The 21,904-nt window shown below is 39.0% G+C and overlaps 1 protein-coding gene across 1 annotated transcript in view; it reads left to right on the forward strand.

Moving 5' to 3' along the window:
* The window catches only part of CCDC162P (uncharacterized), a 239,392-nt gene that overhangs the window by 163,210 nt on the left and 54,278 nt on the right, over positions 1 to 21,904 (forward strand). The window contains exons 30-31 of the mRNA XM_056818639.1: positions 16,105 to 16,258; positions 19,750 to 19,845. Of these exons, the coding sequence (XP_056674617.1) occupies positions 16,105 to 16,258; positions 19,750 to 19,845 (250 nt within the window). The remainder of the gene's footprint in view (positions 1 to 16,104; positions 16,259 to 19,749; positions 19,846 to 21,904) is intronic.

Below are 21,904 nucleotides of genomic sequence, written 5' to 3' on the forward strand. Positions count from 1 at the left end.
CAAACTTTGCACTGATTGATGGATACTGCTACCCTATTATTATTAGAAATATGTATTATTCTTTCTCAAGATGAAAGCATGACCAGTCATAACAGCAACTAATGTTTATATGGCATTTCAAGATTTATAAAGTGCTTTGTACTCATTCTCATTTGATCTCAATTGCCCTGTGAGATATATAGCATTACTTCTCAGAAAATGTAGACTGAAAGTATTCAAATGACTTCTCCAGGGTCACATCTATTAAAAGCCTTGGCTTGGGTTCACTCATCCAAGGCTGACTCAAGTAGTGGGATTAGGGATTTCAGGAGCTCTGAAGGACTCCAGCTTCCCAAATATCTTACCTCAATAAATCTACCATGAGTCCAGGAGACCTACTATCCAAGTCACTCATGTTGGTTAAAATCCCTTTTCAAAATAAAAATGTTTTTAACTAGGGAGGGTAACTTACCACATCATTAGAATCCATTAGTAGCCATTAGCAACATGGCATGCCCAAATAGGATAGGATTATAAATTGGAAGGGACCTTCAAGTTTATCTAGTACAACTTTTTAATTCTACGATTATAGAAAATGAGGAGCAGAAAGACAATCAATGTGATATGCCAAGATCACTTAGATAGTAAGTGACAAAAGTAGATCTTCTGACTCCAAATTCTGTATTCTTTCCAGAGTTCTCCAGTTACTCGTACTTTGGAAAAAGGAGAACAAAGGCCCTATGTGTACAGGACACAGGACTGATAAATTTTGATAAAGGGGTAGAAGTTAGTAAAGGCCAGAAATATACAGTTCTTTTCCAGGAAAGTTAGACATATGGGCATGAGAGTAGGAAGCTAGGCCGCCACAAAGCAGCAAGACTGCCCTGGGGACTTAGAAGAAGAGGCAAGGTATCCTAAGATTAGAAAAGGAGACCCTAAAAAGGGAGGGGAGGCAGGACTGGGAACAAGAAGGTGACCTTTCCCCACTTTCATCTTCATTAGGGCTCTCCTTGTCCAAAAGAAAAAAATCAGAAAGAAAAATAAAGAACCAGGAACAATAAATCCCCCTTGAAGATTCTAGATCTCATCTTACAGCAGATATAAACAGATATGGTGGCCTTCTGCATAATCTGCAGTAAACTAACTAACTTATGCAGTAAACTTACAAAAGTTTAACCATAGTCCTCTAGGTTAAGAAAGAGAAAGAGATTTTTGTCAGGGGCCTTGAATGAAAACAGTGTGTTTCTCCCATGTTCTCCCCCAGGGAGTCCATTTGGCTGCATTCTATATAGATCAGCCCATGGAGATCATAGATTGTAGGACTGAAAGTTAGAATTTTCGAGGACCTTAAAGATGATCTAATCTACCTTCTCCTTTAGGAGATGGAGAAACTGAATCCTAGAGAAATGAAGTGAGCTACCAATGATCACCTAGGAAAGGTTTGATTTGAACTCAGGTTCTGTCATTCCCAAGTAATCTCCTTCCTTATTCCAGGACATCCTTCTCTCTGCTCATTATTGTGCTAAACTCAGAGTTCCAGAAGGGGGAAAGCCCTGCCCTGAGGCTGTGGGATGTTGGACTTGGCTTCCCTGGGATAAATCATTCACTTCAATGACTCCCTTGGCTAATCTAGGGTAATTCCCTTAATAAAGGCTAAGGATGTTGGAAGTACCTAAAAATGTACTTTTATCTGTTATGGCCTTGGCTCCACGATGGCTTTTCATCAGCCTAAGTGGTTAGGGGCATTGAAGCCTTATTATACCAGCCCTGCACCTCATGTAGGAGGAAGGAAATTCTGGAAAGAAGACTAATGAAAAAATATGAAAAACCTTTTAGAGGCTCTATTCAGAAGTAGCCCCACATGGAATCAGAAAGACCTGAGATAAATCTAGCTGTGGGACCCTGGACAAGTCATTTAATCACTGTTTTGACTCAGTTTCCTCATCTGCAAGATGGGGATAATAAGAGCCTAACTTACCTCCCAAGGTTGTTGTGTGGCTTAAATAAGATATTACTTGTAAAGTACTTAGCATAGAGTCTGCCACATAGTAAAGGCTATATAAATTTAGCTATTATAATAATGATGAACTATTATAAAATAATCATAATAAATAATAACTATAACCCAATAAATAATGATCATTATTAGTAACCATTATAAGACAATAATTGCTATTATTAAACATTGTAAAAATAACAATTATCACTATTAACTATTATAAAAAGCAATGGGGCAGCTAAGTGGTGCAGTAGATACCATGCTAGGCTTGGAGTCAGGAGGACTCATCTTTCTGAGCTTAAAATTGGCTTCAGACACTTACTATTTATGTGATTCCGGGCAAGTCACTTAACGTTGTTTGCCTCTGTTTCCCCATCTGTAAAATGAGCTGCAGAAGGAAATGGAAAACCATTCCAGTATCTCTACCAAGAAAACTCCAAAATTATGAGTCAGACACATCATGTATGTTCAGACTAATTTACTTGCCAGCTCTGGGATGGGGGAGGGAAATAGGAAGGGAGACAATTTGAAATATATGACTTTGGAAAACTCATGTGGAAATTTGTTATTAAAATAAAAATTTAACAATGATACAGGTAAAATCCAGTGGAATTGCTCATCAGTTTGGGGGGGGGGGGACGACATGAATCATGTAACCATGGAAAAATATTCTAATTTAGTTAATTAATTAATTTTTAAAAAATTAAAAAAAGAATGATCAGATCAGTTCACAGTTAAAAAATAAAAATAAAAAATTTAAAGATAAATAAATAAACCCAGAGTCAGACATGACTGAGATGACTGTACAACAATTACAAAATGAAGGGTTTAGACTAGACAACCTTTAAAGTTCCTTCAAGTTCTAGATTCTACGAACCTATAAACAGGGTTACCTCAGTCTGAAGTAGGAAGAAATGGTTTTTAAGGGGAAGAGAATGGGGTGGTAGGTAGAGCAAAGGTTTGGAATCCAGAACACCTGGTTCTGGATTCACCTCCATCTATCACCTCTCCCTACCCCCTTTAGGTACTTACCAGCTGTGTGACCCCAGGCAAGTCACTTCATCTGGATGAAGGTGTAGAATAAGGATAGTCGGAGTACCTATTGCTTACTGCTATTGGCTATGAGAATTAAGGGAGGAAAGGAATGTATTGTGCTTTGGAAACGTGACATTACTGAAAAGTGTCTCGTGATCTAGAACTTTGAAAGCAGCATTGAATACCAGTTCACCTGAGCTAATCAGCCACTCTTTGGTCTTACTTCCTTCCCTGTTTTATGTCTTTATTTTAACTGGCCACACCAGTACATTCATTAGGAGGGTGGCCCCTCATATTCAGTCAATAAACATTTTCTGAGCATCTACTATGTGCCAGGCACTCTTCTAAGCCCACAGGATTACCTCTAGAACCTGAAAAATTAGTCACTCCTTTGGGGACCCATGCTAGTGAGTTGACAGAATGAGTCCAAAGGTGATGTCACACACACATACACACACACACACACACACACAAAGACATATATATATATATATGGTTGTCTCTCTCATTATAAGCTCCCTTGGGGCAGAAACTATTCTCTCTCTCTCTCTCTCTCTCTCTCTCTCTCTCTCTCTCTCTCTCTCTCTCTCTCTCTCTCTCTCTCTCTCTCTCTCTCTCTCCTTACTCTCTTTCTTATAATCATTACTAAATCTCACTTCCAAGGCAGAAAAGTGTTAAGGACTAAGCAACTGGGGTTAAGTGACTTGGCCAGAGTCACACAGCTAGGAAGGGTCAGACTTTTCTTTGCCTTTCCAACTCATAGACCAGTGTCTAGCATATAGTAAGTACTTAATAAATGTTCATTACTTGCTTAGACAATTTGGAAAACTATAAAACCATTCTGGAATTTAGTTTGTGGTTGAGAAGACCTGAAGGCCAAGTACATGGCCAACTTCATTTTGAACAAGCTATTGGCAGGAAGATAGCTGGCACAAGCAGCAGACTTACCTTTAAGCTCACAAAAAACTTTGATGATTCATTTAAATATTGCCCAAGATTTTTGTCCTTGCACACTTCTCCTCTGGTATGGGCCTTGAGCAGAAAACATATTCTAAATACTTTATGGGGACAACATTGAGAGCCCTGGCTCTGGAGACAGAAGACCTGCATTCAAATTCTGCCTCTAATATTTACTGCCTATTTAACCTGAAAGAATCACATAACCTACAAGGTCACCTATAAAAGTGAGAGGGTTAGACTCAATTGAGCTCCTTTCCAATTCCAGATCTAAGATCTTATTTACTCACTCATACATGATCCCAATGTGGATATTCCTTTCCTTAATGGAGACTACATCCTCTTCACACCTCATTCTGTAATGAGTCTTGTGAAGATTTCCTCTAAATCCTCCACAAAATGTCCTTTTCCTTTGCATCTCCCTTGAGGGTCTTCCTCTAATTCTTCTGATGCCTCAAGAGTATCAACCTGCCAGGTTATTTATCTCTTAACTCACTTTCAAAATGTATAATTTACCCATTTCTTTCTCCCATCACAGATATCTCCTGTAATCCACCATTTCTAGACCACAAATTATCATCAAGAATATGCTACAATCTACTTATGCCTCCAATGTATTTTTCTGTTGCCCTTTGAGCTCATTGTAATTCATCTTTGAACTAGTATGGGATTTCCAAATCTGGTAAAATAATGGTGATTTAAAAGCTAGCCTTTTGTGGCAGGCAACAGTTTGGAACTGTCAAAAGCATTCTGTAATATCCAAATGCAATCCATCCTGACCTCTTATTATTTCATCTTGGACCCAAATCATTTTTCACCGAGTATTTTTCAGACATACAGGGGTGTGCTAAAGCCAGATCAAATTGGCTATGACTTCTCTCTTGAAGATAATAATCTGGTGGCATTCTCCAGATACTTTCCAGACAGTGGACATGTATACAGCTTTACATGTCAGTTATACTTGTTTTTTTGCTTTTTATTCTAAAATAAATGTGTGTGTGTGTCTGTGTGTGAATGGTCATCTCTTTTGAGACATATCAAGAATCAGGCCCTGAGACCATTGATATTAAGTCATATCCAACATAGATCTCTTCTCTCTGTGTCTGTTCAAGTCAAGTTCAAACACTAATTTCACTTCCTCACAAAGCATATTAGCTATGGAGATGGAGTGGTCCCAATATACTAATCATGATTGGTACAAATAGATCACAATAAGGATGCCTGCAGCATTGGTTCATTTCAAGGCTGTTGCTCTCCTGGTTTCATTTACCGATGCTCTGGAGATTATCAGGCTTCCCTGGATCTCGTGATAAACTCTCTACAGACTTTTCTTTCTCTACCTAACCACTTTTTACTGTTTTGTGGGCATAGATCACTTTTTTCAGCCAACTTATTCCATGAGGTTTTGTACACGGGTTTATAATCTAACCTGGTCTTGATCCTCATCTGCTGGTTCTCACTGAATGACAAGATTAAACTTTTTTCCAAGAAGAGACAGATGCTTGACTTCCTCATTTTTGTGGCTGCTTTGCAGTTTTACTAAGAAATGCAGATAGAATTAATGTTTTTTGCTTTTGTCTACTTTTAACATCATTCTTGCCATTTCCCCCTGTATCTGCTTTTACATGGTAATCACTACATGTCATGATAAGTTAATTTAGAGGACCTTGTCAAAACTTTCTCCTCTGCAGTGAATATTTGCACATAAACTGCATTTGCCTTCATGTTTTTTGGCTTGTTTATGAGCATTCTAATCAAGCAGAATCATGTATCGTAATCAACAATCATACATAGGTACCTATTATGTTCTAGTTCCTATACTAGGTGCTAAAGATATAAAGATTAAAGTTAAGCAGCCTTGGTCCTCAAAAAAACTCATATTGTTATTATTTATTTAGTTATTTGACAAATTAATATTACTATTTAATTTATTATTTATATTATTTTTATTATACCTTGAAGTATGATGACCAAATCTTCTTTTCCCCATCAGGCTTCACTAAGTAGAGCAAAACAAAACTCATTGTGATACTCAGTCTATCACATAGTTGACTTTCAGACTCACTACTAGTTCAAACATAGAGTCTACAGAATTGCTACCTTCTCTGCTGCTTTTCACTATTTTCAAGGCAGTATTGTTCATAATTTCCTACCACCCTCCTCAACAGAATTTTTAAAATGAATTTGTATTCTAAACCTGTGTGGCTCTTGACGGCCATGTCTTTCTGCTTGGCACAAAGATGAAATAACTGGCCAGAGTAGTTTGGAGGCTTTTTTGGCTGACCCCCTAATTGAGATGTTTTTACTATTGTTAAACTAATGCAAGAAATGGTAAATATTAAGCTCAATAAGTAGCTTTTCTTTTTTTCCTATTCTTCATTTGGGTGATTGATGGACTATTTAAATAGATCAGATTGAAACTATGACTATTGGTTATTGTATTAAAACAACTTCCATTCATCTTTATCTTTTCTTCAATCTTGCTGATCTTGACTCTTATTCTAATGAGCTGACTGCACAGAAGCAGCTAATTCTGAAATTATTTTCATATAATCAGGCATTTTTTCTGTTAAAATATTTTCTGTGATATTTGGGGCTTGTCATATCTCCTTCTAGTTCTGTTTATGAAGAATATATTCCTGGCTCCCTTCTGGCAGAGAGATGATGGACTATGTGTGCAGAATGAAACATTTGATTTCAGACCTAGACAACATGACGAATTGTTTTACTTACCTATACTTATTTCTTGTCAATGTGGCCTAGTGTATAGAGAACTAACCTTGGACCCCAGAAGATTTGAGTCCAAGTCCCGACACATACTGGCTGTGTGGTCCTAGATAAGTCATTTAACTCTTTGGTTTTCCATGTAACTATTCTTAAATTGCAAAGAAAATGCCAACCTCCATTGGTAGGATTTCCTCACTGGGAGTTTCTTACTCCTATGATATCACAGGCCTGGAAAAAACAACAATACTCTTCTTATTTGTCCTGAGAGGACTTCTATTTTATTGGAGAAGAATTAATAAGTAGTGATATAAATGCAAAAAAGGGGAGAAATAACATCAATACATTTTTAAAATATCTAGGCAAGGGGGCAGTGGGGTAACACAGTGGATAGAGTGTCAGGCCTGGAGATGGGAAAACCTGGGTTCATATCTGACCTCAGACACTTCCTACTATCCACTAAGCCACCTTGCTGCCCCACCTTTTAAATTTCTTAAACCTATACTAAGTTCTCCAACTTTTCACCATTCTCCTCCATGCCTATCTTTGCAAAGGAATGCATAACCCTGGTTTGAAGGGTTTTGTCAAATCCTTTGAGAATTTCTCTACCTTTTCTCCCTCTGCCACATATCTCTTCGGTGCTCCCTTTGCTTCTGCTCATCACAAGCAGTGAAAGACAATAGGGCCAAACGTCCCATGAAATGATGTCCCTTGCTGCCTTTGGGCACCTAAATGATGAAAGAGAACACTGCCAACTCTTGTTCATTTCCCTCAGGAAACCTATTTAAATACAACTTCTTTTATCAGTGGTTTCATTAATTGGAAGAATGTTCAGTTCCTATGTTAAATCAATTCACTGATCTCACCTTTTGAGTAACAGCAGCTGAGTTACAGATGATCTGAAAAATGATGTGATTTTTAGCATTCTCGGCCCCCCTTTCCACTCTTCAGACAACTCTCAGTCAGTGAAGGCAGGAACTGCCCAGGGCTGTTTCATAATTTGTCTTTGTTTCATTACCCTGGATTTGGCCACGTGGCCAGAAAAATTCATAATCTCCCCATAATGAGCCCCTTAGTGCTTAGCTTGTTTGGTCTGTGGGCAGACTTGGTCTGTGTCTGGAACTAAACTCAAAGCTGTTTCAACAAGCTCATGGCTGGTCTCAGAACAGGTCATGGTCTTCGAGAACTCCACACTAGGATGAAACAGCAGAGGACCTTGGACAGTGCAGTTGTTTAGCGTTTTCAAAAGCCCAACTTCTAAATCTGTTCAAATAAGATGAACAAAAACCTCAAACCAGGCATCCATACAAGCTATGGCACTCTGCTTCAGTGTGTGTGTGTGTGTGTGTCTGTCTAATTGCGTGGGCAATATGGGGTTCTTATGTCCTTCTTCCAGTCTGCCTAACAAAGCCCATCTCTTGTGCATTGCTCTGGATTTCACTTACAAAGCTTTGCAATGTTTTAGGGTTCAATGTAATTAGAACAGTAACAAAATGATAATATCTGGAGTGGCTATTTTATAGGGTTATTTTTAAGGTTAAAATGAGATAATCTACATGAAACACTTTGCAAACTTCTAAGCACCAAATAAATAACATTATAATGAGCATATTATTTGTACTTTTGATGAAAGCAAAATCATCCAAGATGGCTAGGTGGCACAATGGATATAGCAGTGAGTCTAGAGTCGAGAAGAGAATATAGACACTTGCTGTGTGAATTTGGGCAAGTCATTAATCTCTGTTTGCCTCAGTTTCCTCATCTGTGAACTATAGATAATAGTAGCTCCTGTTTCTCAAAGTTGTTGCAAGTATCAAATGAGAAAATAATTGTCAGGTTCTTAGTGCAATGCCTGGCACAGAGTAAGCAACAGGTAAATATTAGCTATTGTTATTGTCCAAGTCTTTGATTTTGTAATTTGAGTGTGATTTGAATAACGTTCAGGATTCAGACTTAGAATTGAACTGAAATCTTCCTTAGAGCTAATCCGAGCTCAGTAGCCCAAATATATGAATGGAAATGATACTGGCAGAGTTCAGAAATACTCAGGACGTTTTCAGTGACTTGGTATGAGCTTAAGAGGTATGCCTAAACGTGCCAGAACAGAGAAAACACATGAAAGTACCAAACAAGTCCAGGGTACAGAAAACCAGTGAAATGGAGACAAAAGTTAAATAGTAATAGACAAGGAGGAAGGAGATTGACTGCAAAGGCAAGTAGAAATGAAGCTGAGAGAATAAACTAGGGAGAAGCATTTTTCCCATCTGTCAGAATATGTCAAATTTGGATGTTCTTTGGTTTTTCATTGAGATTAAAAAAATGCTTTAGGGAGAAATTCTCCAGAAGCAGTTCTGCTCCAGGAACCATAGGATTGCAAACTATTAAAGGGAATATGATATCTCAGGGTAGGTGAGAAAAACCAATTGTACCAATTGAAGGAATAGAACACAAGCCTCTAGATCTAGGTGATTTACATTTCAAGTGGTGGAGGTTCTTGCCAATGTAATCGTAGAGCTGCTGTCAACAATCCCCAGAAATCTTTAGAAAATAGGAAAAAATCTTCAGAAGCCTGAAGATGAGAAAACATTATCATGATTTTTGAAAAGTGAGAAAAGTTAAATTTTGAAAATCCAATATGCTTGATGTCAATCTCTTGGGGAAAATTGTTGAATTGTTAGTAAGTATAGTTTATTAGTATTTAAAAGAGAATTCAATGTCTATAACCTTTAAAAAAAGTTACAATAAATTAATCACTTGTCACTAAGTGGACAGACTAAGTGAATTCCATGCAGATAGTATCTCCTGATAAAAAAGGAGTCTTTAAGATTAAGATTGACTATTATCTCTATTTAAACAAACTACTGACACAAAAGGGTAGAAAATAGATAAAAGAATAAGCATCAGCATTGACTATCAATATTCCTTAAGGAAGTTTAACAAATATAAATCAGATTCCACAGAAACTAAAATCATGAACACAGAGAGACAGTATGGCTTCATTATATCAGTCAATCAACTAGGATTTATTAAACACCTATTGTTCTTGGTTGTTGGGTTGTTTTCAGTTGTGTCCAATTCTTTGTGATCTGAATTCGAATTTTCGTGGCAAAGACATTGGAATGGTTTACCATTTCCTTCTCCATTATTAAGCATCTACTATATCCCAGACACTGGGAAGATAAGGTAAAAGACAGATCCTCCTCTTAAGGAGTTTACAGTCTAAAGGATGAGACAACATGCAAACAACGACATCTAAACAAGATATACAAAGAATAAATTGAAGATAAGCACCAGAAGGAAGGCACTACATGGTATAGTGCATAGAATGCTGGGCCTAGAGTTAGGAAGACAAGTTTGAATCTGACCACGTATACTTCTTAGCTGTGTGATCCTAGGCAATCACTTGTTTATCTTTGTTTATTTGTTAAATGGGATTAGTAATAGCACCTTTAGGGTTTTTGTGAGGATCAAATGAAATAATAATTGTGCAGTATTTAGCACAATAGCTGGCACCTAGCAATTGTTCTATAGAAGTTATTATTATTATTACTATTTTTGTTATGATTAGCTCATGTACACCTAATCTTATTTCCTTTTTAAAAAATCTTCTTTTTCTTCTTCTAAAAATTCTTTATATAAGGGATGGCATATATTTATATATTTATAAGGGATGGCTCCCAGGTAGGGGAGGTATTGGAGAAATATATTAGGAAGTTCAGGTGTTATTAAAACAAAGTATGGCAATACAATTTTTTAATTTATCATTTCTGCTTTTCTACATTTTAATGGAGTTTTTAATGCCCTTATACATGGTTGGTTTTTGTGTAGGAGCCATGTACTGCTGAAAAGACAGTATATTTTGTTCTATTACCATTTAATTCTCTTCAGAGACCTATTAGTTCTAACTTTTCTAAGATTTCATTAACCTCCTTTACTTCTTTCTTGTTTATTTTTTGGCTTGATTTATCTAGATCTAAAAGGGGGAAGTTGAAATCCTCTACTAGTATAGTTTTACTGTTTATTTCATTGCTCCTTTAAAAAAGGAGATGTCATTTGGTGTATATATGTTTAGTATTGCTATTACTTTGTTGTTTTTAGTACCTTTTAACAAGATGTAATTTCCTTTATCTCTTTTAATCAGATGTATTTTTGCTTTAGTTTCATCAGAGATCATGATTTCTACTCCTGCTTTTTTTACTTCAGATGATGCACAATAAATTCTGCTCTAGCCCCTTACCTTTATTCTTTGTATGTCTCCCAGCCTCAAATATGTTTCTTATAAACATATATTAGGATTCTGATTTTTAATACATTCTGCTATCTGCTTCCATTTTATGGGTGAGTTGATCCCATTCACATTCACAGTTATGATTACCAACTGTGTATTCCCCCCCATCTTATTTTCTCCTTTTGATCTATTCTTTTTCCTTTCACTCTGTCCTCACAGGTATTTTGTTTTTAGTCACCCCATACTTCCCCCTTCTATCACCCCTTCCCTTGTCTTATTCCCCTCCTACTTTTCTAGAGATTAAGATAGGATTCTATACCCAAATGAATATTTTTATTATTTCCTGTCTGAGCCAGTTACAATGAGAGTAAGTTTTAAGATTACCACCCTCATCCTCCCCTTCCCTGTAATAGTTTTTCATGCCTCTTAAGGTGAGATAATTTACCCCATTCAAACTCTCCCTTCCCTTTTCTCTCAGTGCAATCCTCTTTTTCACCCCTTGATTTTTTTTTTTGCATATCATGTCATCCTAATGAATTTACTCCTACACCTTCTGTCTATTTATACTCCTTCTAACTGCTCTAATATGGATAAAAAATTTAAGAATTACAAATATCTTTTTTCCATGTAGAAATACATACAATTTGACCTTAATAAGTCCCTTAAATTTTTTCTTTCTTATTTACCTTTTTTGGGCTTCTCTTGAATTTTGTGTTTGGACATCAAATTTTCTGTTTAGTTCTTGTCTTTTCATCAAGAATGCTTGGAAATCTTCTATTTTATTAATACAATTTTTAAAAGAAAAAGATCTGGAAGTTTTGGTGATTAGGAATCTCAATATGAGACAGTAGTATGATTTGAAAGCTAAGAAAGTCAATCAGTAAAAGTTGATAATCTTGCAACTAAACTCTACCCCACTAAGACCACATTTGGAGTGCTGAATTTAGTTTCCAGAGCCAGATTTTAGTAAAAATATTGATAATTTGGAATGAGTTGCCCAGAGGAGGCATGGATGTTGGTAAAGGATCTTGGGTTCATTCCCTAATTAAAGGAACAAGAAAATAGAAGATGGCAGGGGATGGGAGGAGAAGAGACAGTAAATAGTTATAATTATCTTCAAATATTTGAAGGGTTGTCCTATGGGAAAATACTGTGATTTTTATCCTGTTCTCCTTGGCTCAAGAAGGGACAAAACAAGGAAAAATGGGTGGAAATTACAAAGAAGATTGATGTAATGCCTCTAATCAGAGTCCACATTTGGGCAGTGTTATCAGTCTCTATGTCCCTTGCCTAAGAAAAAAATATTCTAAAAATTATCTCTATTTAAAAGTAGAATGGGTTGCTTTGGGAAATAATGGGTTCACTCTTATTGGAGGTCTTCAAGCAATGCCTTAATAACTACTAGTTTGATGGTGTGGTAGAAGAGATCCTTTCTCAGGTATGGATTGAACTAGATAGATGGCCACTGAAGTCCCATAGACTCTGAAATTTCATAGACCTATGAAAAGAGTCTAGAACCTACCTAAGCCAGCCTAACACTTGGTCTCCTGGTTAACCAGAAAAATATAATATTCAAGGGCAAAAATGGTTTAGAATATAAACTCACTGGTAAAAGATTTGCTAGAAAACAATGAAAATTTATGAGCAGTGTAATCTTAAAAGTAAAAAGGAAAGGGAAAAACAAATTTAGATAGTTAGGCAGGAGATATAAATAAGACATAGATGTTGAGCTGGAAGGACTCTTACCAGTGTTCCAGAAACAGATAAAAATTTAAACCTATAAAGATTTCTTCTTTGGCAAATTTTTACTCTAGGAGTATCCATGGAGATATCTCATTTGAACTCTAATATCATGGTCCTTTGCCTGCTGCAAGAAATAATGATAAGAGGACCAAGGAAATTGTTGGTCAGTTATTTTTCAGTCATGACCAACTCTTTGTGATTCCCATTTGAAATTTTCTTAGCAAAGATACTAGAGTGGCTTGCCATTACTTCTCTAGCTCATTTTACAGAAGAAGAAACTGAGGCAAACAAGTTTATGTGACTTTCCCAGGGATATCTAGCTAGTAAGTGTGTGAGTCTGAATTTGAACTCAGAGCTCCCTGTCACTAAGCCCAGAACTTTATTCTGTGCCATCTGTGGGTGGAATAGATAAAGTATAAAGAGGAGGAAGTACTAGAGATGATACCGTTCCAAGGGAATTGAGGGTTGGATTTCCATGATACTTAAAAGAGGAGAAGATACTATGGACATAGAAAAGAGTAATGAACCTTCTTAGCAAAAGAAGAAGAAGAAAGAAGAAGAAGAAGAAGAAGAAGAAGAAGAAGAAGAAGAAGAAGAAGAAGAAGAAGAAGAAGAAGAAGAAGAAGAAGAAGAAGAAGAAGAAGAAGAAGAAGAAGAAGAAGAAGAAGAAGAAGAAGAAGAAGAAGAAGAAGAAGAAGAAGAGGAAGAGGAAGAGGAAGAGGAAGAGGAAGAGGAAGAGGAAGAAGAAGAAGAAGAAGAAGAAGAGGAAGAGGAAGAGGAAGAGGAAGAGGAAGAGGAAGAGGAAGAAGAAGAAGAGGAAGAGGAAGAGGAAGAGGAAGAGGAAGAAGAAGAAGAAGAAGAAGAAGAAGAAGAAGAAGAAGAAGAAGAAGAAGAAGAAGAAGAAGAAGAAGAAGAAGATAGGAATGGCTGAGAGAATATTAGTAACTATATGCCTAGTAGTTTCCTATCTCTATAAAATGTTTATGAAAATGTCAAGGGCATCCTTCTAAATTTATTGCCCATTTCCCCCCTTTATATTGCTATTCTCCAGCTATACTGACCTACTTCCCATTTTCTGTACACAACAAGAGAGTGATACAGCCAGACTCATGCTTTAGGAATATCACTCTAGAGACAAGGAAACCAATTCCAGTGTTATTGCAGTTGTTCTGCCTTGAGGTGATAGAGATCTCTTTGAGAAGAGAGAAGGGACAGATACGAGAAAAGTAGTGCAGGTGGAATCAGCACAACTTGGCATCTTATTTGAGTATATGGGGTGAGACAGAGGAAAGAGTTGGGGATGATTCTGACATTGTGGACCTGGTAAATGGAAGGATGATGGTAACTGGAACAGAAATAGGTTGGCATGTTTTCTCCCTCATTAGATTATAAACTTCTTGAGGACAAGGACTGATTTTTTATCTCTTTGTATCCCCAGTGGTTAGCACAGTGACTGGTACAAAGTAGGTGATTAATTAGTATTGATTGATTGATTCAAAATTATGAAGATGGTTGGGTTTTAGCAGGAGAGAGAGCAGATGATTTTGCTTGATGACCTTCGGATTAGTAATATCAAGTAAAGCATAAAGGGAGCCTGGGAAAGGTCTCCTAGAGGATATGGAATTTGAACTCAAATTTGAAGGAGGTCAGGGAAACCAGGAGGTAGCAATAAAGAGAAATTACATTTCCAGTATGGGGATAGCCAGTGAAAAGACACAGAGTTGGAAGACAGAATGCTATCTGAGAGGAACAAGATAGCCACAGTCCTTTTGGTGTTATAATGAAAATTACCTAGAGAGACTAATTTTGGAGTAAGAATATGAGTTTACTGGTATATTAGGTTTATTGGTTAGGCCAGCATCATAATGAATAAAATTATATAGTTCTCTGTGGCTCTCTCACAATTAGGGACAACTTGAGCTGGGTCAGTCTGCTTAATAAATAGATTTTTAGGAGCTTATTATTCAGCTCCTCTCTGGAATATTTCAAGGTATTTTAAATTGGTTATAATTAACTAAGAGGTGTTCCATCAACCCATCCACCGCTCTCCATCCAGGTCATCATGTACACAAGAAAAAAACCCTTGTCTCTTCATTTATTAACCACATTCTGTTAAAAAGGAAGATATTCCTTGGGATTCCTAAGGACAAATGAAATGCAAAAAGGATTAAATTGGATGGTAACTCTGACTCAGATCCTAGACACAGGAATACACAGCCATTCTCTCTAATATAGAGGAATAAATACAGTTTATGAAAAATAACTTCTCACATTGGAGAGGAGTCAAGTATAAGAAGACTGGAGAAGTAGGAGAGCATCAGTTTGTGAGGGACTTTAATAACTAAACAGGATTTTATGTGTTTCTAAAGGCAAAAGGGAATCATTAGATTTATTAAGTAGGGGGTGATGTGATCAGACCTGTACTTTATTAAGATCACTATGATAGCTAAATGGAGGATGGTTGTGGTGGAGAGAGGTGAGGCAGGGAAACCAGAAGGCTATTGCAATAGTCCAGGTGGTAGTCTTGTGAGTAGAAAGAAGGAGACATTTATGAGAGATGTTGGAAAGGTAGAAAGGACAAGACTTGACAACAGATTGGATATGGAAGGTGAGAGAGAATGATACGTTGAGAATGAAATAAAAGGTTATGAGCTCAGGAAACCTTTGAGAGGATGATGGTACCCTCAATAGTAATAGAGACATTTGGAAGATAGTAGAATTTGAAAAATAAGATGAGGTTTTGTTTTAGACATTTTGAGTTTGAGATGCCTATGAGATATCCAGTATAAGATGTCTAAAGGCAACTGGTGATTTGAGTTCACTGGAGCTAAAGAGATATTAGGACTTAATGAATAGATCTGGAGATCATCTGCAAAAAGATGATAATTGAACCTTTGGGAACTGATGAGATCACCAAGTGAAACAGTAGAGGGAGAAGAGAAGAGGGCCCAAGGGAGTCTTGTTAGACATCTGCAGTTAATGCATGTGCCCTAGATGAAGATTCATAAAAGGAGAATGGGAAGGAATAATCAAGGGGGCAAAAGATTCAAGACAGAGCAGTATTTCAAAATCTTAGAGAGAAGAATGCAGAGGGGAAAGGGCAATCAACCTGTTAAAAGCATTAGAAAGGTCAAGAAGAATAAGAATTGAGAAAAGGCTTTAGATTGGTCAATTAAGAAATCATTGGTATCTGGAGTATTTCCACTTGAATGATGAAGTTGGAAGCTAGACTGCAGGCGATTTAGAGGTGAGTGTGAAGAAAGAAATTGTAGGGACCAATTGTAGATGGCCTTCCCAGTTTGCTTATCCTAAAAAAGAGGGAAGTATAAATCAATAGCTTTTAGTAATTCACTTTTAAAACATGGCTTGGAAGAATATTTGGGGATTGTGGAAAAGTAAAAGTTTTTTATTTTAATAAATTATGTACATATTTTGTCAGGGGAACATTTTTGCTTGCTGGAAACATTTCTGCCTACCAGACTGTCACAGATTCCTTATTCCACGCATTACAGCCAATGAACAACTCTCTGGTAAAGTCTGTGTTTGCTTCGCAATTCTGCCTTCCTCAGCCCCTTGATCCACAGAGCCACCAGGTGAGTAAGGTCCACTTATTAAGGACACACACCACTCTTTAGAAAAAGTAGGGCATAAAGTGGCAATGTTGTCACTTTGTTTTAAATTTTGAATTTTCTTTCTATGTATGTAGGAGACCTTCAAAGTTTACCTAGTTTTTAGTATGGTGAGATTCTCTTTCTCCCTACATGTTATTTCAGTTTTCTCCCTTTTTCTCCTTTCTTTCTCCCTCCTAATCCTTCTCTCCCCCTTGCCTCCTCTTTATTTTCCTCTTTTCTCCCCACAGTCTTCTCCCTATCTTCCCCTGTTTCCCTCCTTGTCTCCCTTTCACCCTTACATTTTTCCTTTTCTCCTCCTTTCCTTCTTCCCTCTCTTTCTCCTATCTGCCTTTATTCCTTCTCTTTCCCCTTCTCTGTTTTTGGGTCCTGAGTCCTGACTTCCAGACAGGTCACGTGCCACATGGGGACTTCTGGAAGTCAGGACTCCAGGTACCCATGCAGCCCTTTGGTCACATGACTTGCTGGCATCCTGACTAAATGTGCATATGCGGGTAAGGGGTTACATTTTATATTAATTTCACACACAGGAAAACAAGGAAAAGAACTTATATGTACCTAGCTGGCCCCTCCACAATGTTGATGCTTGATTTTTTATGCATGTATTTTTTCTTTTTATGTATTGCTTATTTTAATTTTCAGTTGTTGTTGTATGCCCACCCAGCATCATAGGGAAGTCCAAAGCCACTCTGAGTAACCTCTATTTATGGTTTGAACAAGTATATTTGATTTATACTTTGACCCAGAAAATTGAGAGAAGCTCCAACCATTAGACCAGTTCTTCAGCCTCTGGTTCCAACCCAGGCATAATCCAAGGGTAGGAGGTGGTTAGGTGGCTTAATGGATAGAGTGGCCAGGCCTAGAGTAGAGAGGGCCTGGGCTCGATTCTAGCCTCAGACCTTTCCTAGCTGTGTGACTCTGGGTAAATCACTTAACCTTGTTTGCCTGGCTCCTGCCCTTCTGTTTTCAAGTTGTTCCTGGAGCAGAAGGTAAGGGTTTTGTTTTGTTTTTTTTATTAGTAGTACTTTCTGTCTTAGAATCAATACTAAGTATTGGTTCCAAGGCAGAAGAGTGATGAGGGCTAGTCAGTGAGGGTTAAGTGACTTGCCCAAGGTCACACATAACTTGGAAGTATCTGAAGTCAGATTTGAACTCAAGACCTTCTGTCTCTTGACCTAGCTTTCAATCCACTGAGCCACCTAGCTGTCCCTAGTAAAGGTTTTTTTTAAGGAGAGAAAGAAGAGAAGGAAGGAGGAGGAAGAGGAGAAAGAGGAAGAGAAATAAAAGATGATGATGATCTTGGAAATAGCACAGCTCAGATATCAAAGACAGATACATAGGAATTTGCTTTCTCAAGTCTAAAAATTGAACCAATAAAGAATAGATGACTAGGATTATGTTAAAGGGATCTGAAGAAGACAGCAGCCTATAATATAGTTTTTAATTGCATCTATGACAGTGACTTCCCTGACTCCCACTACCTAAAGTTTGGGTATGTTACATTTTACCCTTCCTCCAAGGCTTTTCAGTACCCTTTAGGGGGCTTTGGGGTGTCTAGTCTCTCTGCCATTGACTCCAGCCCTCACCAATCTTGTCCTCCAAATTTTAGGGGTCCTCTGTGCCCTCGTTCCATCTAGCCACCTAACATTTGGATTAGCTGTACAAAGGAACATTTACTTCAAAACTAAAACAAGAACATCAATATCCCACACATGATACACATGCATGTGCACACACGCACATACACAGGGAGCATAACCTTTCTCTGTACCACGTCAGTCTCTGGAGAGGGGAATGGGATCAGGATCATAGCTTAGCTCCCTTCCTATATAGCACAAACCCACCATGTTCCAAGTCCAAATTCTTCTGGGACTTCTCAGGACTTTCTTGCTGGCCTGGCTTGAGTCCAGGTCTATTGGGGAGCCTGTAGCTAAAACTGAAAAGGGCATCTCAGACTAGAACAAAACCCCAAACCTGTTTCTTGGAGCTATGAAGCCTAAAGGGGCAGTGGAAGATGGGAGGTTGAGAGAAGGGAAAGTAGTCCTTCCCCTCCACTCAGTTGAGTTCATAGTGCCTGTGCCATGAGCGAACAGAACCTTCACTTTTGCCTCTGGATGCAGCTAGGTAGAAGAGACTTCCCCAAGCTCATTTTAAAGATGCAGCTCTGGCTCTAAGGCCATTTGAAAGGCTTATTCCCATCCCAGCACTAGGGGGTCATAGAATGCCTTCCTCCGTAAGCTGGTCCCTGGCCTCTCCTACATGGATAACTCCCTGTTGGGTTATGCCCTGGCGATCTATTATGAATCTTCTATGGAATATGAAGGGCCAGTGGAATAAGGATCATCAAGGAAATAGCTAAGCAAAAGAGAAAATGGGCAAGTCATATGCCTAGAACATATGTGAACAGTCTAGATAGGCCATTGGTGTCCAAGGAGAATCCCATAGCACATTCTATGGGCTTTTTACGGCAAATTTATGGGAGGAGAATTGTCTAGGATAGGCAGGAAGGGATGAGATCAAATGGAATATTATTTGGATACAGATTACCTCATTGTATATTATACTCAACATCTTAAAAAGTATATATTTTATATTATATTTTATGCACAATAAAATATATATAATATACATTTTTGTGTTACCTACATTTTACAATGTGTCCCTCCATCCCCCCAAATTGTAATTCTACATAGCAAAGAATAAAAGAGGGGGAGTAGGAAGAACATCTAGCAAAACTAACCAACACATCAAAAAAAATCTAATTATGCCCAGTGCCCTGCTCACATTGTCTCCCACCTGTGCAAAGAAGCAGGGGAAGGCCCCTTCTCACATCTCCTCTTTGGGGCCAACCTTGGTCTCTTTACTTCTATACTATTCCATTTCTGTTTTTTTTTCCCCATTTACTTCATTATAGTTGTTATGTACATTGTTTTCCTTGTTCCACAAATTTTTGAGCACTTTATATTCCTCATTGTTAGCCAGTCTCTGAAAAACAATTTGGGGGATAATATTGTTACCTTCATAATTATCATCATGGATTGTTCCATGAGTAATATCAGTATGCTAAATGCTTTACAATGGGCAGCTGGGTGGTGTATTGAATAGAGAGCCAGGCCTGGAGTCAGGTAGTTCAAATCCAACATTAGAAACTTACTAGCTGTGTGATCCTTGGCAAGTCACTTAACCCTGTTTGCCTCAATTTACTCATCTGTAAAGTGAGCTGCAGAAGGAAATGACAAACTACTCCAGTATCTTTTCAAGAAAACCCCCAATGGGGTCACAAAATGTCATATAACACTGAAACAACTGAACAACAACAAAGGTCCTACTAAATAATTAAGTTTCCCAATGTCTGTTTATCACTGTACAGAAACGCACACGTGTTCATTCATGCACACAGTACGGGTATGTTGTTACAGAATTATGTCATCAGGTTTGTAACTTGATTCCTTCAGGCATTTGTGCTATTTCCTTGGAGGACATTCTTGGCAGATGGAGGACCATTTCCTGTTCTCCTCAGCAGCCCAGACCCCCTTGAGTATAATATGCAGGTAAGTCCCTGTGTGAACTCCAAGGTTATCATTAGGGTATCCTAGATGAGTCTCCTGCTCAGGTGCATAGGTTAGGTCCTGGGATGCTACTAGGAGTCACCCACCAGATGTCTGGTGTTTGATGACAATGCTTTAGTCTCAATAAGACAAGGTGAGTTGTGTTGGCTCAACACAGAAGGGAACCATACTCCCAATGGCATCTGTTTGACTTGCCTCAGACTTAGCTGTGCTTTCTCTGACAGGCAGCCTTGGAACTGCTCAGGTAGCCTAGGGACAAGGCTGTCACCTGGCAGATAAACCAGCACAACAACTATTAGAGCAGAGTTTTCAAAGAGTACTTTGAAAGCTCCAGAATAGACTGGATGTTGTTCTTCTGGAAATTATCTGTTTTTCCTTCCCAAGGTTTTTTGTTGTTATTGTTTGATTAGCTTGAATACTCCTGCAGATTTGAAAGTTAGCAACTCTATCAAACATGACTCACCACAGAAGCCATTTCAGAGCCCTTTTCAGAAAATCCCCCTCTCAGGTTTCAGGAAGAAAATTTCAAGTCATTTTGTCTGTCTACCAGTATTCTCATGTCTTGTTTCTTCTTTGTTCCTGTTCTGCTTTATACATAACCCTGTTCAATGAAATTGTGGTTTGTGCACTTGCATTTCTCAGATGCTGTGATTGAGTTCTATCTGCCCTACTTGAAGTCCAGGAAAGGAGGCAGTGGCACCTCCAATAGCAGTAGGCACTAGAGCTCACATGCCCAGGAGCAGTCTTCAGTTTAAGGATAAAAAAGAGATGTGGGAGCTAGGTAGCTCAGTGGATAGAGTGCTAGGCCTAGAGTTGGGAGGACCTTGGTCCAAATCTGACTTCAGACACTTCCTAGTTATGTGACTATGACCCAGGACAAGTCACAACCCCATTTGCTTAGCCCTTGCCCTTCTGATTTAGAGTTGCTACTAAATTAGAGAGTAAGGAGAAAGAGAGAAACAGAGAGGGAGAGGGAGAGGGAGAGGGAGAAGGAAGGAAGGAAGGAAGGAAGGAAGGAAGGAAGGAAGGAAGGAAGGAAGGAAGGAAGGAAGGAAGGAAGGAAGGAAGGAAGGAAGGAAGGGAGGGAGGGAGGGAGGGAGGGAGGGAGGGAGGGAGGGAGGGAGGAAGGAAAGAAGGAGGAAGGAAGGAAGGAAGGAAGGAAGGAAGGGGAAGGAAGGAAAGAAGGAAGGAAAGAAGGAGGGAGGGAAGGAGGGAGGAAGGAGGGAGGGAAGGAGGGAGGGAGGGAAGGAGGGAGGAAGGGAGGAAGGGAGGAAGGGAGGAAGGAAGGAAGGAAGGAAGGGAGGAAGGGAGGAAGGGAGGAAGGAAGGAAGGAAGGAAGGAAGGAAGGAAGGAAGGAAGGAAGGAAGGAAGGAAGGAAGGAAGGAAGGAAGGAAGGAAGGAAGGGAGGGAGGGAGGGAGGGAGGGAGGGAGGGAGGGAGGAAGGAAAGAAGGAGGAAGGAAGGAAGGAAGGAAGGAAGGAAGGAAGGAAGGAAGGAAGGAAGGAAGGAAGGAAGGAAGGGAGGGAGGGAGGGAGGGAGGGAGGGAGGGAGGAAGGAAAGAAGGAGGAAGGAAGGAAGGAAGGAAGGAAGGGGAAGGAAGGAAAGAAGGAAGGAAAGAAGGAGGGAGGGAAGGAGGGAGGAAGGAGGGAGGGAAGGAGGGAGGGAGGGAAGGAGGGAGGGAGGAAGGGAGGAAGGAAGGAAGGAAGGGAGGAAGGGAGGAAGGAAGGAAGGAAGGGAGGAAGGAAGGAAGGAAGGAAGGAAGGAAGGAAGGAAGGAAGGAAGGAAGGAAGGAAGGAAGGAAGGAAGGAAGGAAGGAAGGAAGGAAGGGAGGGAGGGAGGGAGGGAGGGAGGGAGGAAGGAAGGAAGGAAGGAAGGAAGGAAGGAAGGAAGGAAGGAAGGAAGGAAGGGGAAGGAAGGAAGAAGGAAGGAAAGAGGAGGGAGGGAGGGAAGGAGGGAGGAAGGAGGGAGGGAGGGAAGGAGGGAGGGAGGGAAGGAGGGAGGAAGGGAGGAAGGGAGGAAGGGAGGAAGGAAGGAAGGAAGGG

The sequence above is a fragment of the Monodelphis domestica genome, chromosome 2, assembly GCF_027887165.1.
Source record: "Monodelphis domestica isolate mMonDom1 chromosome 2, mMonDom1.pri, whole genome shotgun sequence".
NCBI classification, from domain to species: domain Eukaryota; kingdom Metazoa; phylum Chordata; class Mammalia; order Didelphimorphia; family Didelphidae; genus Monodelphis; species Monodelphis domestica.